Source organism: Amblyomma americanum, chromosome 3 (assembly GCF_052857255.1).
Source record: "Amblyomma americanum isolate KBUSLIRL-KWMA chromosome 3, ASM5285725v1, whole genome shotgun sequence".
Taxonomy (NCBI): domain Eukaryota; kingdom Metazoa; phylum Arthropoda; class Arachnida; order Ixodida; family Ixodidae; genus Amblyomma; species Amblyomma americanum.
Window position 1 is genome coordinate 106,076,394 of NC_135499.1, and position 25,942 is coordinate 106,102,335.

General features: G+C 49.6%; 2 protein-coding genes across 4 annotated transcripts in view; both read right to left on the bottom strand.

The window, feature by feature from the left end:
- Positions 1 to 25,942, bottom strand: part of AP-1sigma (AP-1 complex subunit sigma-2) — a 524,179-nt gene that overhangs the window by 251,323 nt on the left and 246,914 nt on the right. The gene's annotated exons all lie outside the window — the stretch shown is intronic.
- Positions 8,019 to 11,399, bottom strand: LOC144124793 (uncharacterized). The gene is made up of 2 exons (XM_077657668.1): positions 11,081 to 11,399; positions 8,019 to 8,413 (listed from the first exon to the last, which is right to left on the bottom strand). Exons 1-2 carry the CDS (start codon positions 11,100 to 11,102, stop codon positions 8,121 to 8,123), a joined length of 315 nt encoding a protein of 104 aa, XP_077513794.1. The 5' UTR covers positions 11,103 to 11,399; the 3' UTR covers positions 8,019 to 8,120.

Consider the following 25,942-nt stretch of genomic DNA (forward strand, 5'->3'; position numbering starts at 1 on the left):
CGTGATGATGACGAAAATATTTATTGTAATAAAGGTAGAAAGGGTGGTGTAGGAGGGTGGTGTCCTTATTCCGGGACTCCATTGGCGTAAGCTGCTGCCCCTTGCTCATTCGATAAGCGGACGTTGATGTCTTTTTCCGATCTAGACAGTGCCGCCTCCCACCCCTCCCGCGTTGGCTGAGTTGTAATATCAAATACTTCCTTTTGTTGGCAGCCGCATGTCATATTTATTCATTTATTTATTTATTTATTTATTTATTTATTTATTTATTTATTTCCACAATACTGCAGACACTCATTTGAGTCCAGGCAGGGAGGGCAGAAAAATACACTCACTCAATACAAGAGCAGCTACATCATAAAACACAGAACAATAAAATTGTGTAATGTAGCACATACATCTAAAATAGCTCACAAAGTGCCTTGTCAAAATCAACAGCCGATATCACTCGTACAGGCAGGGTGTTGTATTCGTCAATCGTTCGCGGAAAAAAAGAAAATGTAAAAGCGTTAGAATGCGCGAAGTATTGATAAAGTGTGATTATGATGACGACCAGTTCTACGCGTTTCTGAAAACTGCACATAGCGTAGTGGAGAAATGCCTAGTTTTTCCATGAATTAGTTGGTGAAGTAAGGATAGGCGGGCCTGACGTGGAGTGGTTTAATATCATTTGCTACCATTAACGAAGATGGGGAATCAGTTCTATAGTACCTATTAAATATAAAACGTACTGCGCGTCTCTGTATTTTTTCTAATTCTCTTATGTATTTTTGCATGGGGGTCGCAAACGATAGCGGCATATTCGAGTTTTTGTCTTATAAGCGTATTGCAGGCTAATAGCTTGCAGCTGATAGGTGCGCCCCTAAGTTTATGGCGAGGAAAACCAAGTTTACGTTAACCTGAGGATTAGTGTGGTCAATATGGTCATTCCATTTTAGTTGCGAGTTTACTACAATACCAAGATACTTGTACCTTGACACTTCTTTAACTGAAACGTCGTTAATGCAATAGTTGAAGAAAAATGAATTTTTCTTGCTTCTTATCCGCAAGAGCACAGTCTGCTGAGTATTTATTTCCATGCCCCATTTTGCACTCCAGGAAACGACACTAAGCAGAGCATTATCTAAATGTTCCTGGTCAGAAACGGAAGATACCGGAGTATATATCATGCAGTCATCGGCAAACAGAGCAATCTTAACAGCTGGATCAATACCGGAAACTAAATCATTTACATAAACAAAAAAAAAGTAGGGGACCAAGCACACTTGCCTGGGGGACCCCAGAGGTTACAGGGAGTGGGGAAGAACAACTGCCGCCAATCTCCACAAACTGCGTTCTAGACAAGCTGCAATCCAAGCAATGAGCGGATGTGGTACACCAATCAGTTTCAGTTTTAAAAGAAGCTTGTTATGTGGCAACCTTGTCAAAGGCTTTGGCGAAATCTAGAAATAAAACATCAATTTGGCCTGACTTGTCTAAAGCTGCGCTGAAATTATGAATGGCTATTATCAGGTCTTATATGGTACAGGTCTGCCTTCTCACAGCAAAATTTTGCATTTTGATTCGATCAAATCCGGGTTTATGGCACATATTACATCTGTAGAATGTCTCAGTCTGTAGTCTACGGAGGTAAATCTCATCGTCTATGTTCAGGCTTCTGGCAGGTGGGGAATATGTCTTCCGCTCTAATCTGAGGTGTATAGTATGTCGTTGTATGTTGTGAGCGTATCCACTTGGTCGATTCCGAGGTATATATCTGTCGGTGCCCCGGGGCAGAAAACCTCAGGCAGAGTTGTGTGCCAAGTCGTTCCCCTCCATACTTCGGTGGCCAGGTATCCACATCAGCTGTTTGACGTCAGCGCAGGCTTGTCTGCTTTTGATGATCAAGGACGACAGCGGGGCAATCATATATCCTCAATGAAGTTTCGGTACGCTATTTTCGAGTCTGTGAGCTTGCACTGCGAGGCGGGATGTGTGGCCCTTCGCCGAACGTATTGTTCTGGCCATCATATTAGAGAGCTTTAGCGTGCCGGTGCGATCCGATTGCATGGGCAACCAACCATGCAATCCTGCGCATTGGCCAGTGGTGGATCCGCACTTTTCGCTAGTCCACGGCTGGCGGGAGGCACGGCGCTCTGATATAACTCTCCATCAAGTTCTTCTTTGTCTCTTCTGTTACCAGGCCCGTTATACCAATAGTGGCACGGGCAGGGACACTTTATTTTTTGTATTTTTTAATAGCACCACAATAACTTTTTGTCTTCTGTTACCGTTCTCGATGAGTTGTCCTCCATAGCAGTGTCTCTCGCAAAGTCACAACGCCGTTTATTTATTTATTTATTTTGGGACGCTATATGTGCCGCACGGCATAAAACGTGATGTCATTAACAAACGTTATAATACGTTACAAAAAGGCATGAACTCCGATTATGTATAAAAAGTCACCTAACTTGGGCCGTAAATGTTTTTCGCTAGCCACAAGTGAAAATCGGAGTCATTGTTTGAGGACAGGCCTGCCTCTTGAAGAACTCGAGCGTGCACCAGAGAAGTTCCTGGGCATGTCCACAACAAGTGGTATAGACAGTGGTGTCAGACACAACACAGTTGGCACGTCCACATAAGGTGCTCTAAATGCCTTGTCATTCTCCGGTAAGTTCGCGAATTATTCGACTTCGCACATATTCTATCTCCGGGCGATGCTGAACTGTATTCCTCTGGCATATGTAATTCATCCAAGCCATCTTTTCCTCTCCTAATTTCCCTGTAAAAGCGTTTATTCTGAGAGCCAGGTGAAACTGCGTCGGAAAGTAGCCTTGATGGGGAGGCAGGTTTCTTCCGGGCAGTTTTTTTTTTGTATCGATAGCTACATTACGGTAGCATTTCGAGCCTTCAGCGCGGCGGCACCGCCACGCTGTCACGTGGTTGGTCACATGGCGCAGAGCAGCTGTTGGCGGCGCGGCGCCGTGGCTGATCACGTGGTTGGTCACGTGACCAAGTTCCACTCGGCCAGGTGTAGCTATCGCGTCACTCCACGTTTAACCAGAGCTAAACCACCGCCATTTTTTTTTGCACTGTACGAAGGCGTCAACAACAACATAATAGCAACATTTTTCACAAGACTGTGAGCTACACAGTGAGATGGCAAATTTCTCGCTAAAATAAAGAAGGAAACGAAACATATTACGCCACAAAGTCAATGTAAACTGATGCACCCGTATTTACTTAACGGAGGAAGTACAAATAAAAATGACCTACTGAATAATCCGGGGCGTGTAAATCACAGTTGTGAGAAGCAGAAAGCAGGAATTCACCGCGAGTTCGTGCGTGAGTGAGCGAGTAAGTGCTTGAGCGAGTGAGTGGGTCAGTGAGCGAGCGAGTGAGTGCTTGAGTGGGTGAGTGAGTGCTTGAGTGAGTGAGTAAATGATTGAGTGGGCGAGTGAGTGCTTGAGTGGGTGAATGAGTGAGTGAGTGAGTGAGTGGGTAAGTGCTTGAGTGAGGTGGTGAGTGAGTGCTTGGGTGAGGATGAGTGAGGCGAGCTATAGTCGGATACAACTCAATAACGTAGCGGCTTTTCCACGTCAAAGGACACCAGCCGATGGCGTCAGCCGATTCTCGTGAGCCTGCTAGCTTGACAATGCAGCGATGGGACTATCCCCTTTCATGTGCCTCTCCCTGCATTGCCACGCTAGCAAGGGTCATGCGAATCGGCCGACGCCATCGGCTGGTGTCCTTTGACGTGGAAAAGCTGCTTCGTCATTGAGTTGTATTCGACTATTGTAAGCGCGAGTGAGTGTGAGCGCGTTTTATTCGTGGAGGCCACCTTCCAGCTTTTAGCAGCGAGAGGAATAATGGCTTATTTATCACGCGTTTCATCAGTTCAATCGATTTAAAGAGAAGGTGGGGCATAATATTTAAGGAGGGAAGGTTTACAGGTGACGCGGATTCAAGGATTTATAAATAGTGCGAGTGTCACTGCTGAGCTGAAATGACTTCTGATCTATCACCCTTTACGGCGGCGGGCAATCAATGGGAATCGGCCCCATACTACCTATTCTCCTCGGAATGGAATTAATGGCTGCGTATTGATGCAGGTATCCCCTCGCCCAATGCCAGGCTGGTGCTGAAAGCAGTCTGAATGTTTCACGATTCCTTAGTGCGTGGGGAACGAGGCGAGAGATTTTCCGCTCATTGCTGACGTCAGAAAGCGTCTTGCAGAGTCTTCTTTCTTGCATACTTTAGACCAAAGTTACTGACTTCAGCATCGTTAGCTATAGATCAGGCGATATGTGGTTCAACGCGGTCGTGTATTTCAAATAGTGGCTGCGACAGGGTACGGATTTGATACACATTTCATTGCTGCACTCAACCAATCATTCAGGGCTAACTTGAGAGTACTATACGACATGTGATGTCCCACAACAAAAGCAGTACCCAACTTTTGCTTTTATTCATTGTTGGGATTCAACAACAACACAATCCCCGGGCATTGCAGTGGTATTACGAAAAATATAGTTTTAAGCTAAGAACATAACACCCTACTGTTGCCCAGAAATTCCTGAAAACAAAAGTAAACCCAGAAAATGAAGGTTTTTATGCTAATGGTTCAATATGAGTTATACTACAGCCTTTTCCGACAATCTTGAAAGACTTCACGGTTACCGCTCGTCGAGAACATGGTACGGAAAATTCCATGCAGACTGCATTGCTCCGTTGAAATTGCACTGCCTCAGTCCAGTTAATTGCACTGCCTCAGTCCAGTTCCGAGAAGGAGAGCAGAGAGGCAGACACTGCCGTTCAATTTGAACTCGCAAGGCGAGGCATATAACGGGCGCTGTTCGGAACATCCCGGCTCTTAATCAACGTTGCGACAGTATAGGGACCTCAACCTAAAGTTTGCCGCGCGACGACAGCGCCGTGCTCCTCCCTTAGCGGCGGAATTCTGAAGCGTCGATAGGGCACGACGGCGCCGGGGCGCTCTGACTGGCCGTGTTCGCGTGCTGCGCGCGCTTTCTCCCTCCGCGTGCTCCTCGTGCCCGTCTCCTCGCGGGCGCGGCGGATGCGAGCACAGCCTGACGACTGCACAGCGCGCCGTTTATGTCCATCGCTGGGCAGTTTTTACGCGGTGATCGAAGTGGCACCGTGGTTGCATAAAGGTGGGGAAGCGTCTTGCATGACTTGTGGGCTTCTATGGAATGGCGCATTTGCTTACTGACGTGTGTGCTGTCAACAGAAATTACCAAGGTGGCAGGAATCGTTCATTGCGAAGTACCGGTGCATTATCGCGCGCTGCAGTATTGATTAAAAATACTACTACTTATCCATCACCGGTGGCAACAGGAGAGAGCACTGGCGGGCACTTAATATATGTGCACTTACTCGGCCGACACCATGTAAAGTAGCAGCGCATACAACTGCGAAGGCGAAGATGGCAGACACGATTCCACATGTGAACTAACCTTGTGTCTCTGTCGTACACACGAGTAGCAGTGTGGCTCTGCAAATTACACTGTAGCTAGACCATTGTTGTCTGTAACGCGTTACAAGTAACGGCGTTACCGGTAACGCATTACTTTTTTCGGTAAATTAGTAACGTACTCGTTACCAATTCGGAACTGTAAAGGGTAACGTACTTACGTTAACATTTTTCGGTAACGGGAGGTGCCACGTTACTAGTTACTTTTTGTTCCAGTTGTGACCCACTCCACCCCATTTTTTAGAAAAAAAGCGCAGAGCACCTAAAGTGATGTAAATAAACAAAATGCACAGGTGCTCCGGACAACCCGTGTTGGGGTTCGCATGCATGCCAGAAAACAGCTGCCCTTGGCGACGCACCCTTCTAAAAAAAAGACGGAATAGCCATAAAGCACAAAACACCTGCACGAACACGCATTCACACACTTGCCTTCACCTACCTCCCCTTCCCAAACCACTCACACACACACACAACTTTCTACAGAGTGGAAGCATGCCGATCATTTTGGAACATCACATTTTTCAGAATTACTCTAAATGTGTTGAGAGTTCAGCGATGTTTTCTTCGTGAAGTTAGAATTGATGATGGAGTGTCATTTTGTGTTTAATGCCACATTCATAAGGTTGCTTCATCATGTAATACACAGTTAGAATCGAACAAATGTAACTCTACAGGCATCTTTAGGCTACTATAACATTGCTAAGCTCCTGCACATTTGTGCAAAGTATTCTCGTTAAATCAGGATATCGCGTAAAACCGTTGTTTAGGCTAGTTGTTATTTGGGAAATGTGAGCTTTATAAAATTGTTATCGTAAGGTCTTAAGGTGACGAAAACTTAACATTTATGGCCATGAAGTAACGGCAAAGTAACGTACGGTACTTTTTTCGGTAACGGTAACGATTACGCGCTACCTTTTTGTAGGTAATGTAGGGCGGTAAAGCGCTCCTTTTTTAACGTTACCAGTAACGTATTTAGTTACTTTTGTTCGGTAACGCCAAGAACACTGAGCTTGACCTCGGGCGGCCGCGCAATAGTGTTACGTGCCCCGTCGATGCGCATCAAAACTGAGTTGTGCCAGCGGTTTGTGAGTTTAACGTCCTAATTCTGTACGCATATTGTGCGCACAGCCGTTTCTGGAGGGCTCCGTAATAAGGGGTATTATTTTTAGATATCCGTATGGTAAATACGCCATATGCTGTAAATACGACAATATGGCAGAAGCGGCTGAGCATGCGCGACACCGGTAGGAACGGCAATGCGTTACCGTATTGGTCGCATCAGCCGCACGCCCATGCTAACACTCTCAAAGCTCAACAGAATTGGATTCATTAATGCGCACCTATATTGCGAAATACGCTTTCGCTCAAATCTAAACGCGGCGCGATTTGATCTGTGACACTGGGGTGAGCAGCATAGCGCCAAATCCATTAAAACACCGTGCAAAGGGAAAAGAAAAAGGTAGCAGAAACATGTCACCAGCACGCACGGCGGAAGCAAGCAGATCGAGCTGAGCTAGCTCTATTTGAAGACACGAAGAAAAAAAAAACGCGAAACGCATTCGTGCCGCAGCTTCGTTGGAAGGTAGGCTAAATTTCAGTTTTCACTTCGTACACCACGTGGTTATGCGCTCTGGGCACAAAACTAGGGCGTGACGAAACAGCGCCCTTTTGGACTGTTTGCTTGACGCCGCGCACACGATCTGCTCCCTCTCTAAACCACGAAAGCACGCGCAAAATTTTCGTAGCAGTGTCAAAGCGTGCGGAGAACCCTCGAGCGGGCGCGCTCTTCTCTCACAACGGCGTCCATGCACGAGCGGAGAGAGCATAGCGCGCGCGAAGCAAGCTCCTCTCTCAACGGCGCCGAAGCGCGAGCCAGAAAGAACGAGTGCGCGCGCGCGAAACCCGTTTCTTCACGTGCGGGCCAGGCAACCCACACAAGTCAGTGGCGAAACTCGTCGTCCTGCCCGATCAATTAGGAGGAGTCGCTCGGAGAGGGCGCTGTTCACTGGCGTCCGCAGCGCCCTCTGGCCCAGGTTGTGTCCCCTATACAGCGGGTGCTGTTAAGGGCACTCTCCCCGGTCCCGCGCCTTTGGCTTCACAACGCGCCATGCCAGTTTTTAGTCAGCATGAAGTGACGTCGATGCATGCGACGCGCCGAGTGGTTCGAGCACATTGGCAGCTATAGTGACTTGATGCGCACGCTACCAGAAAAGAATCCAAACAGTACTGAATAAACAAAATGTACTCACCACCGGAATGAGCTGTCGCCGAATCTCGCATTACATAATGGTAACCGTCCAGTGATCCCCCCATTACAGGAACTGTCCCTTCACTGCTTATTTATTTTGACCGAAATGACCTGGCAAGGGGCACTTGTTTCCGCTGAATAAAAATGATTGGTTATAAGGAAATGAAAGGCGCGGTAACTGTCTCACTTCTCGGTGGATACCTCAACCGCGCCGTGAGGGAAGGGAGGAATGTGGGAGTGAAAGAAGAGAGAAAAAGGAGTGCCGTTGAGGAGGGCTCCGGATTAATTTCGACCGCCTGGAGATTTGACAAATGCTTTTATTTGAACGCAACAAGGTAAGAAGAGGGAGCCTCGGCAACGGTCACTCGCGCTGCAGGTGCAAGATTTCCGAATAAACTTTCAAACTTTATGGACTTGGATCACCAACACCTGTACATCGATCGTCTCGTCGTCGGCTGGCGCCCTGATCGGGTTGCGGCACCCTTTGCAGCGGCATTGTGTGCAGCTGGTTCTGGCCCTGAAGCACGGGCACCGCTGCCCGAGGCACGTCAAGCTGCCCGGCTTGGCGCTTGTTGAGCCGCACTTGCAGTTCCAGACCGCCGGCGACGGCACTGGAGGCCGCGGGTAGGGCAGCGGCGAGACTGTGGCTGCCGCCCCCGACAAGTCCGACCCGTCGCCGTTAAACGCCGGCCCTGCAAAGACGCGCACGCAGAACGTCCTGTTCACGCACTGGTTGAATAACCATTCACTTATCTCCCTATGAAAAGTACAATTTACACATCCACGACAGCTTGCTGTTTCAATTTTTTTTTTTGCGCATTTAAAGAAAATTTCAACAAACGATGCGCGGCACCCGCCAACCTTTTAAAAAAAAGCGATTCCCTGTTCGCTTACGACACGAATGCGACCTCACCCGAGCTTAAAGTAACAAAATCCTCGTTATTACGGGGCTATAACTGCCTGCAGCAAAAGAAATCCTCCACTTAGACACAACAGAATGATCCAGTTGATGTTTAAGAGCGTTGCAGTTTACCTGCTATTTGCCTACTGTCGATCGAAGAGCAACAGCCTAGCGATAAGAGCAAGCATTTTTAGGCGGACTCGTTGTGCTTTTCCAAACCACCTGCCTGCGCATAGCATGAGCGTCAACAGACTGGGCTGCGTAGAATGCACGTAGGCGTGTGCAAGGATTGTCATGAGCCAAACGCACCTCTAATCACTCAGTATGTGGTCCCGCATTTATCGCGACTGACCACAGCAGTTTTGGGCGCGCAGTGAAACACCTGCACAGCGGGTTGCCAGGCAGCACCGAAATTTAGAACATCACGTTTGCGCCAATGTTAACAGGCTGCCGTTTTTGTCAATTCTGTCTAGTGTTCGTATGGCGTCACAAGTGAGTTTCATAAGATAGAACATTTCAACAACATATATGCAACTGTCGTTAAAATAGCCAAGTAATTCTGGATGACCAGAGCAGCCAGTAGTGATCGGCCGCAGCTTCATTGGACACTTAGTAAGGAGCAAGTTGCGACGAGGGCGACATGCGCTACACACTAGCACCACAACTGTACATTCAACTCACACACCCACCGTCTAACGGATATCATGACTCAAGCATATAGAGCCAGCTGCGAAGGGTGTCATAACTGAGGGATGAATGGACAACGTGCAAAGTTTTCTTACGAAATGTTTTGGCTGCGCATGCGATCTATGGCAGGCATTATCTCAGATGTTTAACAGTAAACTTATACTATAGTTAAAAAAACATCATTAATGCACAAACAGTGTGGAAGCTCTGAAACAGAAAACTTGAGTTTTTATGATTTGAACATTATAATAATATTAGAATTTATAATGTTGTTTTAGTTATAATTTTAACATTGAAATAACATTTCAAACACACCATGTGGCATATAATGGTACTGTAACTTTGAGAACATTTATATAATAATCTTCTAATGCTCGGTACTATCTAGATTTGCATATGCCTTCTCAGTACGATAAAACATAATAAAACGGACCAAGCTGCACATCGCTAATCTGTTTTCATGCGGTGTAGCCATGCTCATTTACTGCTCTTGCCCCCCCCCCCCCCCCTCCCCCCAAGGAAGGCATTTCCAAGGAAGGAATTTCTGTAATGGAATGTCTTGAATAAACAAACGACACCACTGAAAGAACACAAGACACAGCATGCATAGTCTAAACAACACAAACAACTAAACTGCAGAGCGACAATACATTATACTCAAGAGAACCACATCAGAACAAACGCACTATGCCAGAGCACCACAATAAAAAACAACACACAACATCTCAAGCGACAAAGCAGAAACAGTACACGACAAAAGAACATGCGCAAGATCAGCATGGACCAAACGACACACGAAGAAATTGCACGGCAACAACAGATCACGGGAATAAAACAACACATCAAAACAACAGCACTATGACTGAATAAAATAGCCAAAAAGCTGACAGTACATTACACTCAAAGAACCACATCAGAACAAACGCACTATGCCAGAGCACCACAATAAAAAGCAACACACAGCATCTGAAGCGACAAAGCAGAAACAACACGCACAAGATCAGCATGGACCAAACGACACACGAAGAAATTGCACAGCAACGACAGATTACGGGAATAAAACAACACATCAAAACAACAGCACTATGACGGAATACAAACGCCAAAAAGCAGCACACTGACATTGAGCTGTCATTGCATGCAGTCACCTTCGCTGTCCTGCCTTGAAATTGCACGTACAGGGAGGCTGCGGAAAAACGCGTGGGAGAGCTCTAGGTGCGGGGAGACGGGCAGTCGTGTGCAAACAATGTCTTTTGCGCCAAATTTCGATAAAGTAGACGAAAAAGCACTTGCAAACCAACCGCGCAACCGCTTTCCGTCCTTCGCGTTTCTCCGCTGGCGTTAAGGTACCACTGCTGGGAGAGCTTGCCGTTTCGGTACCCTGGCGGCGCACGCGATCGAGATTTTCGATTAATTCTGACTTAATCAGGCATGTACACCACCCACTCATAGTTTAATAAAACAAAACAGAACGCCAAATCTCACTGCGAAATTTCAGCCCGAACAAGCGAGCGGGTAGGCCGAAAGAATTTTCCCGGTTTTATCTGAGCGACGCAACAGTCAATATATGTGAAACGATCATAGGAGAAATGGTAAGTTCACCTCGTTCCTCATGAAAGCCATAAAATTACTCCAGCCTTAACTGCAGCAACAACCGCAACGCATAGCCAGAGCCCCCCACTCACGAAACGGCTTCACCAGGCACAGATGAGAAGGCAACAGTCAAAATGAGAGTGCAGCCATCAGTCAGTCCCAAGGTGTAACTACGCACGTTTGGGCGGCTTCCGCTGCATCAGCAAGTCTTGGCGGCGAATCGCAACACAGCAACACAATGGTGAGATAGAACAAGGTGACACGACTGCTCGAGCACGGTCTTGCAAACAATGGCAACGGTGATTACGCCATCACCGTAACTCTTCGGCCAGTGATTTGGCAGGACTCCACCAACTTTCCGGGCTTGTCTACACCAAACTTCATTCTCGCGGTCTCGAACGGCACTGCTAGCTCGACGACGACTCGGTCTTCGCTCTTTTACCGGCGCATGTCCGCAGTTCGTCGAACACACAACCTCCGCTCAGCAAACCTCCGCTCGAAGTGAACCGGTGAATCGTAATTTCAAATCCCGATAACGCGCATGCGCAGATCAGCCTCCTTCCTGCGTCGAAAGATCACGCCACCCTCCACAAAAAAAGAAAGAAGAAAAAAGCGCGCCAACGAGATTGCGCGCCGAGGGGTTGTTTTCTTTTATTTTTAACTGAACAGTGTGCTCAAGCGTGATCTCAGGCACTGCGTCGACAGACGCATCACGCAAGTGAAGCGCAATAGTTAGGCGAGCTTGTTTGTGCACGATATTTATTTCCCTTCAGAAGTAGCTTCTAAGTCGGCCATTTTGTGCGTTCCTTCCAACGGCCGTCCGCCTTCGTCGGAATTTCACGTGGTTGCCGAAAGAATCGCGCTATTGGCTGAATGCGAGCAGGCGGGCTTGGAGACACTCAGCCAATCGGCTAGCGTCGGGCCTCGCGTCTCGGGCGACGAGCTGGAGAGCGGCCTGGCGTGCTGTGCTGGCGGTCGCGGCGGTGTATCTGCGAGTGGCTCTCGGGCACGTGGCATGATACGTTATGTCCGCATGTCAAGTTGATTTTTTTTTTTTTTCTGGGGGGGGGGGGGGGGGGGGGGGGGGGGCGTGGAAGGAAATGGCGCATTATCTGTCTCACATCTCGGCAGACACCTGAACCGCACCGCAGTATAAAGGTGGGACTGAAAGAAGGAAGAGGTGCCGTAGTGGAGGGCTCCTGAATAATTTCGACCACAGCACACGGGCGCCTTTGCGTTTCGCCTCCATTGAAACGCGGCCGCCGCGGTCGGGTTCGAATCCGGGTGCTCCGGTCAACTTCGGTAATTTGTTTTCCGCCCTCCGCTCGCGCTTCTATCGTCCAGACGCGAACATGCGGCTCCAAAGTATTCATGCATCTAGCGTTCACGGAAAAGCTTTGGTTTTCCCGCTGGTCTCATGTTTTGCGTGCTTCCTTTTGCCTGAGTGCGCGTTTGAATTGAGTGTTTTTTTTTTAATCGCAGTTTTGTGATGGGTTTTCTGTAATCGGAGGGAAGAAAACACTACGGCTTGAGGCGTCTATAACGTACGCCGCCTCTCATTCACGAGTTTCTTTGATGACTCGTTGACATAGGTTCGTCTTGTGCAACTGGAATGACATGATATCTCACTCATTGCGACAGTATGTGAGTGTTTAATCTTGAAGTCTAAGGCGGCGCATTTGTTCGCGTGGAACGCGTTTGATGGGGCTTTGTCATAGTAGAAAGCTGAAACTCACTACTGCTGTCTTGCGGCGAGAATCAGTATAGTTTAGGAGACGTGAAAACCCGTGAATTGCCCGCGAAATTCTCCTGTTTTCCAGGCACGCGGAAAGCAGTTGTGCAAAGTGTGAATTCATATCAGAAAGCAGAACTATTAATCATAGCTATGACTTCGAGACGAACTCGAAGGTAGGCCTGGATTAGAGACGCATATTTTATTTTACTTTCTCATGCATTCGCGCAAAGGCAGTGCTCGCTTATAGGGGGCATTGTCGCCCGGAATTTATTAAAAGCATTGACGGCAGTTGAGGATTTCGCTGCAGTGGGCGCGAGGTGACTTTAGCGCCGCAGGTAACATTGTTACGGTACACAGTCGCGAGGCGAAGAGGACGTTGTTCTGTCGCTGGGCAGTTGACGAGGACGCTGCAGCTATACTGCTTGGGTGAATGGTTCTGGTGTGCCTTCTGAACTGTGGCCTGTCGCGCATGCTGCTGAGCCTAACCCCCGTAATATTTGGTGGAGGTGTCGATCGTAATACACCTGTCCTGTCCACTGTCCTCGACCACTGCCCCCACGATGTGATCCTCGCCATCGACTTTTTGACGTCCCACGCGGCGCTAATTGATTGCTCCACTGGCCTTCTTCGTTTGGACCTGCCGATCTGCTCTGAAAGCGCCGATACGAAGCCGCCCCGCTTACGTGCCGCTCAATTTGCTCGCCTGCCTCGCGATGCTGCAGTCTATGTTCCAATGTCCCCGTTTCCTCCCGTTCCTGATGGTTCCTACGCCACTTACCCAATTAAGGACGTTGCCCTTGAGCGTGACGTCATCCTTACACACACCATCCTGACCGTCGCCGACAACCGCACCTGCTTCCGATTCTGAACTTCAGCAACTCTACCCAAGTTTTACCCTGTGGCATCGTACTCGCTGAACTGTTTCCTTTGGCCGAATGCACAGTTTCTGCTCTGATACCGACGACTGTGTTTTGTCCGCATAGGGCTTACATCGGCGACGAGCAGCTCTGTAATCCATCTCTGCGCCCCATAATCGACTGCCTCCACAGCGACCCTTCCGAGCCTGTTCGTGCTCCATCGCGATACTCTGTACCGTCGTAATATGCACCCTGATGGCGCCGACCTCTTGCTCGTCGTCCCGACCTATCTCTGCTCCACAGCACTTGCCCAACTTCATGACGCTCCTATACTGCAGGGCACCTCGGCGTGTCCCGCACGTACAACAGCGTGCGCCGGCGGTTCTTTTTCTGACCTGGTCTTTACCGCTCTTACCGCGCCTATAGGTTGCTTCCTGCGATCAATGTCAGCGCCGGAAAACGCCCCCGCTACCGCTCAGTGGCCAGCATCAACATTGCGGCTGACGCATCTTTCCGTGTTGGCCTCGATCTGCTTGGGCCTTTTCCCATATCAACTTCCGAGAAAAAATGGATAGCCGTCGCGACCCATTACAGTAGCCTATACGCTACCATGCGCGCTATCCCGACCAGCTGTGCCTCCGATGTCGCCGACTGTCCGCTCCGTGACGTCGTCCAGGTTCATGGCGCTCCTCGTCAACTGCTTACGGATCGAGGCCTGTACTTTCTTTATAAAGTGGTCCACGACCTTCTGCGCTGATGCGCCACGTACCCGTTACAGGTTCACGACGGCCTATCATCCCCCCCCCTTCCCCCCCAGAACGGCCTTACTGAGTGCCTTAACCGCCTTAACCGCACCCTGACGGGCATTTAGACCACCATCGTGACTGGGACGCCATTTTATCTTTCGTGACGTTCGCCTGCAGTTCCTCACGCCATGACACCACCGGATACTCCCCCTTGTACCTGCTCTTTGGCCGCGACCCGTTGCTACCCTTTGAGAGCTTACTGCCTTCTGACCCTTCTACTAGCAGTTACCCGTGTGACGCCATTGCCCGTGCTGACGCCGCCCGCCAAATCGCTAGGGATCGTCTCGACGCTTCTCAGAACACTCACAAACGTAGTTACCACCTTCGTCACCCACTACACTTCCGGCTCCCTCGTACTCCTCTGGCTCCTTGCGCGCCATGTGGGCCTGTTTGAGACGCTACTGCCTCGTTACGTGGGTTCTTACCGCTTCTTGAGGCAATTGACTTGAGCAATGTGACCTTCGAAATCACGCCCCTGCACCCCAACTCTCCTTCCGTGGCCCCGTCCATACAGCTCGTGCACGTCGCCCGTCTTAAGCCCTATAATTCGAACCCACTCCCTTAGGACGCCCAGGGACTGTGCTTCCTTCCGCGGGACGGTACCCAGTCGCGAAGCGAAGAGGACGTTTTTCTATCGCTGTGCAGTTGACGACAACGAGGACGCTGCAGCTAGTGCTTGGGTGAATTTGTTTTGGTGTGTCTTCTGACTGCGGCCTGTCGCACCTTCTGCACCCCGTACTAACATAGGTCCCCATGTGGTAAATGTCCACGACAAGCGAAACGCTGAGTGATTTTTGCGAAGATGCGTGTGTCAGTCACGTAGCCAGGATTTTTTTTACACTGTCAAGAGAACAAAAGGGGGGGGGGGGGGGTGAACTTGATTTCGGAGGGAGAGAAATAGAAATGAGGGCCCTCGCCACCCCACCCCCCACCCTCTTTGGATACGCGTGCCTGGCGTGGTACAAGATTGCTGCGTTTGAATACTGCGGCACAGTACTCGCGCTGTAACATGTGATGATGTGAAATTGAGGTGTTAAATAGAAATTCGTAATTTAATTAACAGCTTTGATTCCCATGTTTGCCACAGGCCGGACCAGCATCGCAAGTTGCAAATATGTGTAGAAGGCATCGTCGGAACATGGTCGTTCTTGCACCATTTGATCACCAAATGTACCGGTAAGCAGTAATCTATGGCCGCTTTGATGTATCACTGAAAACTGCAATAGGTTTTAAAATTAAATTAAAGCTCTTTTTTCTTGAGTCACCGAGCCCGCTACCCCTGTGCTCTCACATTCAGACATAGGAAGACGGGACGGCCCCCGGTGGCGACGTAAAACGCGAGCTTAGTGGCTTGGCGGACTTCGTTTCGGAATCCGGCGTCCTGAACCTCACATAAACCTCCCACTTTCCCCTTAGGCCCCACGCCATCCTTGTCAATAAAGACATATGAATGAATTAATAATAATTAGCAAACACTTTTCATAGACTTGGAGGTTTAAGATAAGAAAACATTGCTTTTAAAGAACATGTGCACTTGAACAAAAAAAGAATGGAATGCCGCAAAGCCTGTGAAGAGTGGGTGTACCAATGCACTGTCAGCAGCAGTCTGAGCTAAACCATGCGGAGAGATTGGGCTCCGCCGTCCGAGATGGTAGTGTCGCATGGTAAACAAACGCGGCATTGTTCATGAGCGAGAGGTGTTTGGAAAAAATGGTGATGCCAGGGCTTACCTCGGGGACTGCGGTTTTGTGCCTGAGTGCAGAAGTTTAACCGGGGCTAAAATAACGAAGTGTCTAAAGATACGTCCGACGGGCCCAGATCATTCTCATTAAAGATACGGCGGACGTCACGCTAGGCCATTGCTATAACGTTACGTACACCGTATACGCGTCATGCTGCCAGTGAGTCAGGCCTGATTGCTCCGCGATCTACTTTGCGAGGCGTTTGCATCGCAAGGTGCACGTTACATTCGCGATACTGTCGAGGAGCGGTAAAGAGAGAAGTAAGCCCATTGTAATATATCTCTGGCTGTCGCTCAATCTATGCGGCGACGACGCATCATGTCTAGCTCGTCCACTCGTCGCGGCTATAATCATCTGGCATCACGATGGATCCACGATCATAAATGCATGCGATTGCGTTGAGATTGTGGTCAAACACTCTAGCGCTCCCAAAATTGGCACATACGGGCGTCTTGACGCCCCGTAGTGCGCGGCGAGCCCCACAGTCACATGCACCAGGACACATATGCAAGCGACGCGACGTACGCCAGCAGGGGCCGAATCCACAAAAGAGTTCGCTTTGGAACGCGTTCGCTTTGCCGTGACGTCAATTTGACGTGGGCATCGTGGGGATAAGGATGGGACGAACACTGCGGGAGGGTCAGGCAACAGCCAATCGGCTTTGTTGGGCGGTCCCATCTCGGCTGCTTGTATGTTTAAGGGACTATATGCTAACTTCGGCGCGTTTTTAACCTCTCGTGCCGACTCGCACGATTGCCTGAGCAACGGCCAAACTCGTCCGGCTCACAGACGACTGCGGGAGCCGTACAGTTGCTTCGCTGCCGAGTGTTGCCTGGAAGCCCCCGGTAGCGAGGAACCGTAGCGCGCACAGTATTTTGCGCTCTGTTGTGAGCGCACTTTTCCTCGTTGCTCCAAGGTGGGGTGTGGAGTTCGCTGACCATTCCGCGAACTCGTTGGTCTTGTGTTCGCAAGGAAGGCCGCTCCAGCAGGGTCGGAAGTCCCCAACAAAGGGGCCCGTCCGGGCCGTGCCTCCCCTTTGTGCAGCGGACGTCCTCGTTTACGCCGCGCCGTCACGGGGATGACCCGCCGGGAAAAACGCGAACCAAGTACAGCTGACGACATGTGGTTGTTAAGGGGTGGACGAGGTTTCGGGGGCGCACGAGATATTAGCCGAGTGACCGGAAACCCACTATTCCTGTAACGACTGTCTACTTCCCTTAACGACTGTGTTCTCTTTGTTGCTGTCAACAACCTGAGTCATCGCCTCGTCGGCACATGTTTCTAGCGTCTGTGGTGCCGTGGGTGGCGTGGGGAACGGAAGTCGCATTTGTGTTGTTTGTTTATTTGATTGCGACCTCTCCTTTCCCAAATGTTTAATCAGTACTTTTTCCCCAATCTCTGATCAGTGGGCGGACCTTATTTTCCTTTCCCTAACCACTAATTGGCGAGATGGGTCGTTTGTTATCTTATTGGTTGCTGTCCCCGCTAAGGGCGGAGACAGAGGGTTTAAAACCAAGCGCTCTGGGTTGAGCGGGGGCTGAATTCGTCTGATCCACGATTTAGTCATGTAAATAGTTTTCTCCTTGCTTTGTTTCTTCTCGTTTTTTTACCTATGTTGTAAATAAATAGTTAACCTTCTCCTTTCCTTGAGTAATGTGAATGTTTGCGAGTAGAACCATCGGGTCATCAAGAAACCCCGATTTCATCATCAAGTAGTTTCCTCTCATCACCACCGGAAGGGGATCTCAACTGGCGCAGTCGACACAGGATCTCAACTGGCGCAGTCGAGACAGGATCACAACTGGCGCAGCCGACAGGATCGCAACTTCTTTCTACTCAAGGCATTGGAAGGTGAGAAGAACAAGTCGGTGGACAAGCTGTTTGTCCTAAAGGAGAAAACGTGAAGCTGCGTCGCAAGACTGACGTCGAAAGCTTCGGGATCACGGGTCGAGTTCCAGAGGACGTCGGAGGCTCAAGTCAGCTAGGAGCTGAAGGAGCCGGGCAACAACAAGCCATCGAGGGTTCGAGTCAGCGAGCTGCTGAAAAGAACCAGGCGTCCACATCGAACGGGTTCGAGTCAGCGAGCTGCTGAAAAGTAACCAGGCGACCAAGTCAAGCCAGTCAAACCAGGCACAAGTCAGCGAGCTGCTGTGAGATCCAGAGCTCAAGTCGTCCGCATCGAGGAGCCGGTCGTCATCACTGAGGACGACGATATCACCGGGGCAGAGAGCAACCAGTAAGGTAGGAGACCTTTCTGCTTTCTCCGAATTCACCATGTCGGTGTAGTGTTTTGTGCTAGAAACGATAGCACGGAAAACGGAGATGGCTGCCGTTCGGTATGATCAGGAGGGCAGGATGCGACGCGTTGAGCAGGAGGAGGCAGAAAAGCTGAGTGAAATTGAAAATTTGAGACTCCAAATTGAGCTGGAAAAGAGAAAACTTGCACAGATGCAGTTAAAATTAAGACAGGGGGTGAAAGTCGATAGCGAGGTCTTATTCGCATCAGTTCAATGTTTTGTCTGCATGAAATTTGGGCATTCGATGATTGAGTGTTCGAAAAAGCAAGAACAAGATATTCCCGCGGTGAGGAGAGAGGTGTGCGAGCTAGTAGCTCAGGTGGAGGTACCGGTGCCTGATAAACCAAGTTCCCAGTCGGAGATGGCTGTTGATAAGGTCAGTCAACCAGATAGGGTAGACGACATGGCATGCCGCAACTTGGAATCCGAAGGTCAAAATTCTGAAGCCTGTGTGGATTCAGGGACCGAAATTACAAAATGGCAGTGTGCGGTTCTCCAAAGAGCACAAGCTGATCTAACGCTGTGTGCCGTGCCAGAACAGATCGCTGAAGGCATAGAGGCGTTAGTCACACCTGTGAAGCACGCGCTGTCAGAGCGAGCAGATATAGAGCTGACCCAGGAGGCGCAGGAGTGTACTTCTCGCAAACAAGCGTTCAGCGTTGCCCAAGAGCAGGTTGGCGCTAGCTCTGAGGCAGCGGGAACGCGCGAGGAAGATGTAAATCAAGATCTGATAGCGGGCACACTCCTTGCAGGTGATGGTAAGCTAGCTGCCAAAAATGAGTTGGTTAGCAAGCTGGAGCTGACACTGTGCGCAGTGACAGCAGATGTAGCTGCAGGTGTAGGGAAGTTGATAACACTTGAGACGCCCGCGCTGCTAGAGCAGCCAGGAAAGGTGCAGCTGCAGGAAGAAAATGTGAAAGCTGATGTCAAAGAGCATTTAAAAATTCCGCGAGAATCCGTTAGTGACAAACCTGAGGCTTCAGTGGAGCTTCAGGCAAATCCGGAAGCTACAAATGTTTCTGCATCAGATTGGGAGCTGACAGGGGCAGCTGCAAAGAGTTTCGCAGCACATAGAAAACTGGTGGATGCGGGCAATGCCTCCATTCCTGTAGGTTTCCACATGGAGCAACCTGCCCCATTAGCAGAAGTGTGCAAGCTCGGCGGCGATGGTGATCGTAAAACGATAATGTGTGAGGGCAGGCTCTTCTCTGAGGAGAACACCGGCCGCCAATGCTGTAAACAGCTAGCACTGTCTGAAACACGATGTCAAACTGCAGGCCAAGTTGCCGATGACAGGCCTAACCCGACGGTAAAACTCAAAGTAAGGGCGAATGCAGACGCAATACCAACAGCAGCCTTCGTGGCCCGTGGGGAGTCTGTAAGCTCTATTAATTTTGAGAAAAGCGACAAGGGAGATCCGATAGCGGCGGCAGCCTTCACAACCGGCGCCGTGCCGGATAAATTAGAATTTTGGTCTAATCTTGTGAAGAAAGCTAAAGAGAAACATCAACTCCTTTTTCGAGATGTAGGTGGCTAGAAATAATTTCTGCCAACTTGGTGCACCGATCTGACATGGTGGATTATGGAATGTGCAGATTGGTGTCCTAACCTTGTGTGCACGGAACGAATTGAGGCTGTGTATGTGTGTGCGCAGTGCTGCTTGGAACCTTGTGGCCGGACTTTAATGTCACACTGACAGCAAGTGTCCGCGTGACATTCTTGGTTGGGAGGTGTGGAGTTCGCTGACCATTCCGCGAACTCGTTGGTCTTGTGTTCGCAAGGAAGGCCGCTCCAGCAGGGTCGGAAGTCCCCAACAAAGGGGCCCGTCCGGGCCCTGCCTCCCCTTTGTGCAGCGGACGTCCTCGTTTACGCCGCGCCGTCACGGGGATGACCCGCCGGGAAAAACGCGAACCAAGTACAGCTGACGACATGTGGTTGTTAAGGGGTGGACGAGGTTTCGGGGGCGCACGAGATATTAGCCGAGTGACCGGAAACCCACTATTCCTGTAACGACTGTCTACTTCCCTTAACGACTGTGTTCTCTTTGTTGCTGTCAACAACCTGAGTCATCGCCTCGTCGGCACATGTTTCTAGCGTCTGTGGTGCCGTGAGTGGCGTGGGGAACGGAAGTCGCATTTGTGTTGTTTGTTTATTTGATTGCGACCTCTCCTTTCCCAAATGTTTAATCAGTACTTTTTCCCCAATCTCTGATCAGTGGGCGGACCTTATTTTCCTTTCCCTAACCACTAATTGGCGAGATGGGTCGTTTGTTATCTTATTGGTTGCTGTCCCCGCTAAGGGCGGAGACAGAGGGTTTAAAACCAAGCGCTCTGGGTTGAGCGGGGGCTGAATTCGTCTGATCCACGATTTAGTCATGTAAATAGTTTTCTCCTTGCTTTGTTTCTTCTCGTTTTTTACCTATGTTGTAAATAAATAGTTAACCTTCTCCTTTCCTTGAGTAATGTGAATGTTTGCGAGTAGAACCATCGGGTCATCAAGAAACCCCGATTTCATCATCAAGTAGTTTCCTCTCATCGCCACCGGAAGGGGATCTCAACTGGCGCAGTCGACACAGGATCTCAACTGGCGCAGTCGAGACAGGATCACAACTTGGGGGTTTTAGCTCTTCGCATAGCCGGCGTACAAGTCCCTTCGACAGCCTGAAATGCCTTCGGAAGGCATCGTCACGCGTGCCGAAAGAATTGTCATGCACGTGCGACCGCCGATAGCATTCGCTGAGCACCGGTAACGACAGCGGGGCGACGGGAGGTACCGGCATGTTTCTTCTCGCGCCAAAGCGAACGCCACTTTCAGAGTTCCACACACAGCGACCGAACGCGTTCGCTTTCACTTGATTGACATGTCTCGTGACGTAAACAAAATCCGTGGTCCCGCCTCCGTGAAGTGATGTCACCGCCAGCGGTGACGACACACGGCCAATGGGGCCTGGTGGCGAGAGAGAAAGTGTTCCAAAGCGAACTGTTTCGTGGATTCGGCCCCAGATGTGTATTCGCTCGGTGCCTTCGTCCGGCTTGGTAAACAGTCTCTAATATGTCACCTCGTTCTGCTCGTAATTTAAGCAAGTCATAATATATCGCCAGCATTTGTGACGGCGGCAATTGTGCACCGACCTGTGAAGAACCGCGGTATATGCTTGCTAGGGATCGATGGCCCGTACTCGGCGAACATATATAACGAACGAACATATAACATATTACGGACGGGTGCACCCGTCCGTAATACGCAATAAATATCATTCTACCTATTTTACCGGTAAATACTTCACAGTTTTTACCTTCCGCCTCGCAGTCATGGCAAAAGAAATAGTATGCCGAAAATGGAATTTATTTGAGGACTACAGTTACTAACGGCGATGGCCTCGCCAACGCACGTGCCGCATTGAGGACGTACTCCACCACAGTACAAGGAAACTCTGAGGAGGAGAAACCGCAAACTCGGAAGCGTGTGCGAGTCACTTAATTTCTGGCGATCATCGATATTTTTTAAGGGAAGGCGAGGAAAGGGAGTTGCTCGCAGTTTGATTACTGTAGCTTGGTCTTTCTCACGGAACTTCGCACACATGGAGCCCCGTCAGCCATCGCCACACATCTTGGAGCATGGATGCGGCGTGCACTCAACCTCGGCTGGAGGACAGCGGCTCGCCGCAATGAAACAAGCCTCACGTTCGCGAAGCGGACTTCAGCACACGACAGAAATATCCGGGAGTAATTTTGCAGTTCGCACGACGCAACCATGGTAGACGCCACCAGACGACGTGCGCAAGACGGTGCGACCGAAGGATCCGTCATGGTGTTTGTAATGCGGATAGCAGAACGTGTAGACAGTTTATTGCATGGCTCTCTCGAAGTATGCGCATGCATCGAACGCCAATCGGCTTATTACGGGCAGTGAGTAAATATTCTTGAACCAACGGTATATCTGTTCTCGTATATAGATATGGTAGTCGAAAACAGCGCAACGAGAACCGGACCACCGAGCGAGAATCAAATGGACGGACTTCAAAAATGCTGGTCAGATCCGCCCAACGTGCTCGGGGATAAGAATGCTCCAGGTCCGTCCGACGTATCTCTAGCAGCACCCTTGAAAAACACCGGTCGGATACATCCGGCGTACTCGGAGAAGAAATGTACCATGCCATATACCGACGTAACTTATAGCCACAAACCAAAAATAAACCAGAGAGGTGCAGGTATACAACTGCATTATATTTAAAATCATATTTAAATAATTGCAGGAGACACCTCAGCTCCACCTTAAGGCTATGACGCGATAGAGTGAATGCCCACACACGCGGAATCGGTCATTCTCAACTTTACATTCATATGTGCCTGGGAGTCCGCACATCATATACGTCCGCAATGGAGCAGCGGATGCCCACTGCCCTGCGATGCTGCAGGTGCTGCCACCGGTGGGTCTTGTTCGACCCATTTAAGTTGCTCTTCCCGAGCAACCCGGCGCGATCAACCATTAACTTAAGTGCAATCTGCCAGTGTGGTTAGTTTTCTCACAATCCGGTGGGTATACGTATACTGTGATCATTCCCAAGGGCGTCCGCAGAATTTTTTGCAGGGGGGGGGGGGGGGGGGGTGTTTGTTGTTGGCGCCCTACCACTTTTTCATTCTGCTTACTTATCGCCTTTTGACAACCTTGCATATTTCGCATACTGCGGAGAGTTATGCTTTTTCTTCATTACAGTCGGAGTTAGGGAGGCGGAGCTCGCACGTGAATAGCCGAGGCGTCCGATAAGCTCACGTTTGAGCCTGCTGCTGCTGCCTTTTACTCGCATAATTACGAAATCACGGACAAGGGCGTCCACAGAATTTTTTGCGGGGGGGGGGGGGGGGCGGCAGCCATATGTTCGCAGCAAAAAGGCACTATTTGCGGAGTAAATTGATTTATTAATTCATGAATACATAAGTAAGGCACGCTCATGAAATAAAAATTACAAACAGCAAATTCATGCGTGGCTTGGAGAGATACATTGGAGTTTATTAACGAACAAACAATTAAAATTAATCAAAAACGCAAAGATCCTATCACTTCGTGGAGAAGAGTGCTCAGTCTTGCTGCATGCGGGTTCTCGACTCACCCGAATTGATGACCAGCACACGGCACAATATGTTCATAACACGCAACTACAGTCGCTCAGTCAGTCTTCCTTGAACAGCAACTGCAGGCGCCTCGGATTTTTCTGGCCGAATTGCGTGATGACACGGGTGATAAAGCCATAAAGATATCATCATCATTTAAGTGATTGGCTGCATCCCATGCTGCATTCATGATGTCAGAGAACTCCTCTACAGCGTTTGTCCGGTGGCCGCGAAAAATACGTTGCAGCTCAGTGATGTGGTCATGCACAGAATGGAAGGCCATGGATACACCTTGCAGAACGTTCGTAACTGGTTAGAGTCGAGCGCTTTACTTCGCTACAGAATGCAAGCAGACTATGGAAGATGAGCTTGTTGCGCAGTAGAGGATGTGAGCTCGTTGTCTGGTTGCAGCGTTCGAGCATGATTCCGTTGACGCGAGCTCCTCGAGAGCTTCGACTATGGCCGCGTAATGCCGAGAGAAGATCCTAATAGACTTGTATTTTGCAGACCATCTTGTCTTACACAGCATCGGAATGTTGGGCACCAATTTTCTCGGGAGCACGCTCTCGAGGAAGAAGTTTATGGTTTTTTGACTATCCCAGTTGTGTTTCGAATTTCAGAGACGTCGTTCAAGTCGTTGATGACAAGATTTAGTTTGGGACTTGCGCAGTGGAAAAATAGTGCCTTCGGGAACAGTTTCTGTATTATTTTGTTCACTGCAGCTTCTTTTCCAGCCATTATAGATCATCCATCGTACCCCTGTCCAACGAGGTTCGAAAGAATCAACCCGGCATTCGTCAAAAGCTTCAAGATTGCAGCGGCGATGCAAGCGGAGTTTAATTGTTCCAGCTCTACAAATTCCAAAAACTGCTCTCGAACGCACACTTTGCCTCCCCCCTTGTCAGTAAAGCGAACGCCTATAGACATCTGCTCTTTTCCTGAAATATCTGCAGTTTCATCAGCAAGAACGGAAGAAGCAAACGCTCTGTTAGCTTCGGCAACTATCTGCTCCCTCAGGATGTCGCCACAGATTGTGATGATCTCGTTCTGGACGGGGACAGACGTGTATTTAGCATTGCCAGCAGAAGAAGCGAAGTGCTCCTGAAGTCAAGTATCTCCAGCTTCTATAGAAGCTATATATACCCGCAAGTCAAGGAGATCATTGAAGACTCCACTATCGGACTGCTTGGCGCGAATTGGCAAGTCATGCGTCACACAAAAGACAATGGTGAAAACTATTGGAAATAGTTTCTCACGATTCCCTTCAACTTGCTCGTGCAGTGTTCTGTTCAGCTGCTGTGCAATGGGTAGCTTTTTGCCTTTCATCACACCCATTAAGTTCTGTGAGGCCGTCATTGCCCCCTGGTGCCATTGGGATTTTACGTGATCCCTGCACGCCTCTTGCATTTTTCTGTACTTACTGAAAGCACGCACAACAAAACTACCTGGAGTACCCCGGTGAACACGCGGAGGAAAAGTGACGCAAAAACGACAAAGGGCGCCTTTTGCTGTCGCTGAGTACGCAAGCCAAGGGCCGTAATCTCCCAGCCATTGGTGGCGAGAAGGCCTCTTTCCAGGTGTTACGTCCTTCTTAAAGTATTTGTAACATTTGGCGACCATGGCTTAGTAAGATGGCGTAAATTCAATAAGTCCGGGGTGGCAGTGAGTTTAGCTTTGCCTGGAAACACTCCTAAGTCGTATTTTTGAGGCAAGTTAGTTGTTTTTTTGCTGTTATCTCCGGACTTCAATCCCGAGCACGGAGAAAGGGAATCGTCTCGGCTTACTGCGTGACTGGAGCTCGCTGTTGGTGGAGTTCCTTCCATGGAGTCGACGACATCGACTACTGTCCGGGGATGAAAGCTGGCGCCGCTCTGTTCAAATCCGGACTTCAGTCCTAAGAAAGGAGAAAGGGAATCATCTCGGCCTGCTGTGTCACTGGAGCTCACTATTGGCGGTGTCCCTTCCATGGAGTCGACGACATCGGCTACTGTCCGGGGATGAAAGCTTGCATCGCTCTGGTCAAATCCGAACGTCAGTCCTAAGAAAGGAGAAAGGGAATCATCTCGGCCTGCTGTGTCACTGGAGCTCACTGTTGGCGGTGTCCCTTCCATGGAGTCGACGGCATCAGCTACTGTCCGGTGATGAAAGCTTGCATCACTCTGGTCAAATCCGGACTTCAGTCCTAAGAAAGAAGAAACAGAATCATCTCGGCCTGCTGCGTCACTGGAGCTCACTGTTGGCGGTGTCCCTTCCATGGAGTCGACGACATCGGCTACTGTCCGGTGATGAAAGCTTGCATCGCTCTGGTCAAATCCGGACTTCAGTCCTAAGAAAGGAGAAAGGGAATCATCTCGGCCTGCTGTGTCACTGGAGCTCACTGTTGGCGGTGTCCCTTCCATGGAGTCGACGACATCAGCTACTGTCCAGTGATGAAAGCTTGCATCACTCTGGTCAAATCCGGACTTCAGTCCTAAGAAAGGAGAGACGGAATC

Bases quoted from the DNA above. Each gene is read 5' to 3' on its own strand.
- LOC144124793 (XM_077657668.1), bottom strand. From the start codon at position 11,102: ATGCAGCGGAAGCCGCCCAAAC. The intron at 8,414-11,080 runs GTGCGTAGTTAC...GCGTCTTTGCAG, and splicing joins GCAGCGGAAGCCGCCCAAAC to GGCCGGCGTTTAACGGCGAC.